General features: G+C 39.3%; 1 protein-coding gene and 1 pseudogene across 1 annotated transcript; one reads left to right on the top strand and one right to left on the bottom strand.

The window, feature by feature from the left end:
* LOC107577132 (macrophage-expressed gene 1 protein-like) overlaps window positions 1-2,179 on the top strand; it is a 6,574-nt pseudogene extending 4,395 nt beyond the window's left edge.
* Window positions 1,390-4,189, bottom strand: LOC107577133 (procollagen galactosyltransferase 2-like). Its single transcript, XM_016263244.1, has 3 exons — window positions 4,069-4,189; window positions 3,748-3,954; window positions 1,390-2,721 (listed from the first exon to the last, which is right to left on the bottom strand). The coding sequence occupies exons 1-3, from the start codon at window positions 4,107-4,109 to the stop codon at window positions 2,448-2,450; spliced, it is 522 nt and encodes a 173-aa protein (XP_016118730.1). The 5' UTR covers window positions 4,110-4,189; the 3' UTR covers window positions 1,390-2,447.
* Between the last annotated feature and the right edge of the window lie 201 nt (window positions 4,190-4,390).

Here is a 4,390-nt window from a genome sequence, read left to right as displayed (position 1 = left end):
GGCTGACTAAATACTTTTTTTCCCCACTGTATATATATATAGTTTTACAATTATAAGACAGGTTCAAAACAAACTTGTGAAAAGGTTATCTGTATTTAGGCCTTGTGTTTGAAGTCTGAATCATGTTGTCTTGATGGCAAATAATGATAACAAATACACACACACACACACACACACACACACACACAAAATAAAGTATTTCCTTCATTCCTCTCATAGTAAAAACATTTGTCTCAGAGACAGCCATGGGTGTATAATGGGAAATTGTTTGTGAATGTGCCTAAGATATAAAACCTAAATAAACTGTCTGTTTTTCAAGACATTACTAACATTTAAAAACTTAAAAGGCTATTTCCATCAAGTTAGAACAAGAAACAGAGACACTAAATCCTGTATACATTTCACAGTACAAATGAGCATGAACCAGCATTTTTGGTTTGTGTATGTGTGTGAAGTTTAAAAAAACGTGTTGTTGTCCCACCTCAATACTGCTTTAAATGTCTCTAAAGCCCAGAAAACATTACACATTCCAGTATGGCCGGAGATAAGATTAATGATTTGGGTCTTCATTACTCATCAGTCATCATACCTTTGAACTTCTTCTCACGGAAGAAATGCAACATCACTATACTCCAGCAGATGGCAGGGTCTCCTAATATTACAACACGGAGGAAGAACCACTACATTTAGGAAACAGACTGCGTTGAGCATTTACATTTGAATTTGCACCATCGAAATAATATGCTAATAATTCTACTGTACTATATATTTGTGTCATGCTATGACTGAACGTAGCTCACGTCTCATATGAACTTAGGAAATTCATAGTCAATCTCTCCAGTAAAATTAATAAAACCTTTTACCAAGAAGTTTAAGTGAAACCTTTACTCGTTGGAGGACATGCTGGTCTTTTTGCTCTGACACAACAATGTCACTAAATTTCTCAGTAAATTAAACTAATGGATTAATCTACCAACACTAACATGGGGAAGACTTTTGGCACAGGCTGCTCTGTGTAAACATCTCGTTTACTCACTGGCCATAAACATTAAATTGGCAGCACATTCTGAAACAGCAAGCTTATTTATGGTCAATGTTTTTAGATTGTTTGGTGTGCCATGTTTTTGGTTGCCAAATGCAGTAGCTGACCGTTTTAGCCATAACCCAACACATGCACTTTTCTTTTGCACCGAATGGTTTTCAGGTTTTCGAAACACATCTAGTGAGAGTTTTTTGCACAGAAACAGCCAGAGGCTGTTGTAAATGCACTGAAGAGGACAGTTGACCACCCAAGCACACAAAGGTAGCTGATACACCAAAATGAATCTGAGGCTATTGTATTGGCTTGCACAGACATCATTAGACACATTATATTTTTGATCAGTCAGTTTTATTGAATCAGCCCACCACCAGCACCATGACATCTTCAGACATCAAAGAAGGTAATGAAATCAACTGTCAGAGAACAGGAGCCAGCCTGTTAAGTGGAAAAATAGGAGTGTGTTTGAAAAAAGTAATGGCGTTTGCATTCAGCCATTCCAAATTATGATAGTTGACATAATGCCCAGTAGAATCATACACTTTTTTAAGATACATGAGCCTCTTGGAATATTCTGAAAGGAATTAGTGACAATATGATATTCACAATAACACAGAAACACCTTTTGTCTCACACACACTTTGAACTAGATTGAGTAAAGCTGCGCTTATTCATAAAAAACATACTTAATGACCAGTGAATGTGTCAAAGGTCACATGTTCTCCTTTTAAGACAATTTAATGCATTTTAGAGTTTTAAATCAAATACAACTGAATTATGTGAAAACAGAGCAGATTCGAACAACCTCCCCACAAAAGTATGTAATCAATGCTCTTAATTTATGGTTCTAATATATATTTGACACATGAATAACATTGAAAAGTGATTTTGTGATGCTATTAAAATATTTCAACTTAAAATATAATTTCCTTCCTGATAATATACAGTAGAAATGTGGACAGGCTGTAGGAGTGTTTTATTCAGTACATAAACCATATCTGTTTTTACATTACAAAATAAAAGAAAACGTTAAAATAAAGATTAGTCTGTCATCTGTTCATCCACTAGCAAACCCAAATCTAACTCCCATATGTCTATGTTCCTCCGTCCAGTCCTTCAGCAGTGTCTTCTTCCTTCTAACACTTTGAAGTGTCCACCAGGGACAGTTTGGTCCCTCAATGTCTCTGGAAGACATGATGAAATAAATAAAGTGGAAATAAAAAGAGCTTGTGTTTCTTTGTGCAAAATCAACCAGCCAGCCAATGGTGTTCGAGCATCCCAGCCAGCTGTCATGCTATTGGCTGAAGTGTCACCAAGGAGGAGGGGACTGCTGGACTTGAGGAATGAGCTGTCTATGAGTCAGTGTGTGTTGTCATTCAGTTGTGTAGTTTGAGAACATGTCTAGGACTCAGAGTTCGTCTCGCGAGGCTCGGGATGCAGGCAGTGGTGTGTCCCCGGTGACGCTGTTTTGAGCGACGGAGCGAATTTGTGCCTGCTGAGCAGTTTTTTTAGCATACTGTCTGTCCCAGTCTGTGCTGATGGCCTCATCATCCCAAATAGTGGAGGTCTCTGTGTCGCTGAAGTAACCTTGCTCACCCGTATAGTGTGTTGGGTACAACAGCAGCGGCTCAACAGAGAAAGCACGCAAATCTCTGGGATCAAAGTGAGACATGTATGCCGCACTGAGACAGAGACAGAGAGAGAGCAAGAATGAGAGAGGAAAAAAGCAAAGGCATGAGAAAAATTACACAATTACTGTATTTTAAGTTTTTATTAAATGAATTACGGTGATGGCAAAGCTAATTTTCAACAGCCATTACTTTAATACATCCTTGCTGAATAAAAGTGTTCATTTCTTTTTAAAAAATCTTACTGACCCTAAACCTTTAAAACGTAGTATATATCATCTTAAAATTTGCATAACGTCAATACTAATGTTTTACATTAATGTATATTTAGTAAGATTAAATTATTCTATAATGGGTATAGCTAGGTAATCGACATGAAAACATTGCATTATTTACAAAAATTTTGCGCTAATACAACACTAAATTCACACACTTTGGGGTACACAATGACTCTCTCTCTCTCTCTCTCTCACACACACCCCAAACACACAGAAAGTGGAGTATATTTATACAGTAATCCATCTGTCTTATACCAATGGCCCTTCCCCCAAAACCCAGAGAACCATCAATGGGAATTTTGTCCCTTGAATGCCGGGAACAGGAAGAACTGGCCCTTCCCAAAATTCCTCACAGTAGAGAGAGAGACCCAGAGAATGTAAGACAACAGAGGAGAAGGACCGAAGGGAACTGAGGGTGTTAGGTGAGAGAGAGAAGGGCCAGTGAAGGCAGCCTCTTGCAGGCCTCCCAATAGAGGAAACTGGGTAGAAAGGCAGTCATTGTGTGACCCAGAAGGGACACCATACTTTTTCCCCTCTCTGAACAATCTAGCATTGTGTCTGTCCCACTCAACAGTACAGCCTCAATGTGTACCTGTGTGTAAAAGCTTCTGAAAAAAATGTATCCATCCTTACATCAATTTATCTATTCACTGTTTGATCCATCCATTCATCTATGCATCCATCTAATCTAATCTAATCATCCAGCCAGCCATTGATCTATCTATCCACTGATCTATCCATGCATGCATCCATCCATCCATCCATCGGACTATTCATGCATCCATCTATGCATCACACTCACTTTGGGTGTTTGTTGAACATGACTGGCAGGAACTCATCCACAGGGAGCATCTTGCCGAACGGCTGAGCAGCGAGGAGTTTCTTGGCCCCCTGCTGTGAAAGGGCATAACCTAGAGTCCAATATGAGTAATCAGCCTCCACCAGATTATCAACACCCTCTACAGACACCTCTGGCTGAGCTACTTGCATCCGTTTACGGCCCACATATCTATGGAGAGAGAAGTAGAAAGAGAGAAATGTAGAAAGAGAAAGATCAATTATGCTTTTGTGAGTGGTGAAAACGTCTCATCATGTGCTTGTTTTCAGCTGGTGTTGTTCTTACATGAGGTCCCAGTTCAGCTGAGCTTTTCCAACGTCCTCCATGATGGTCTGCAACCTCCTTTTAAATCGAGGCTCAAACCTCACGTCATCCTCCAACACCAGCACATGCTGCAGACCCCTCTCCACCACCTATCACACACACACACACACACACACACAGTAAGCAGAAAATTATTTGTCTGGTGAAAAATCTTGTTTCAGAAAATGGAAACATTTACTGGAGTGTTGCTCGTCTGGCTGAGATTAACTGGACAATTATACTACACTATACGCTTGGTTTATATAAAACACCAATTAACAGTGAAAAGCTTAACAGAGGCCAA

Source organism: Sinocyclocheilus grahami, unplaced genomic scaffold (assembly GCF_001515645.1).
Source record: "Sinocyclocheilus grahami isolate Dianchi unplaced genomic scaffold, SAMN03320097.WGS_v1.1 scaffold5211.1, whole genome shotgun sequence".
NCBI classification, from domain to species: Eukaryota; Metazoa; Chordata; class Actinopteri; order Cypriniformes; family Cyprinidae; genus Sinocyclocheilus; species Sinocyclocheilus grahami.
The sequence above is the reverse complement of the archived record's forward strand: the minus strand, read 5'-3'. Positions and strand labels throughout refer to the sequence as shown.

What these genes read in the sequence shown, in the direction of transcription:
- LOC107577133 (XM_016263244.1), bottom strand. Translation starts at nt 4,109, where the DNA reads ATGGAGGACGTTGGAAAAGCTCAGCTGAACTGGGACCTCAT. An exon ending in CAGCTGAACTGGGACCTCAT is followed by an intron (nt 3,955 to 4,068) that starts GTAAGAACAACA and finishes CTCTCTCCATAG; the next exon opens with ATATGTGGGCCGTAAACGGA. An exon ending in ATGTTCAACAAACACCCAAA is followed by an intron (nt 2,722 to 3,747) that starts GTGAGTGTGATG and finishes TCTCTGTCTCAG; the next exon opens with TGCGGCATACATGTCTCACT.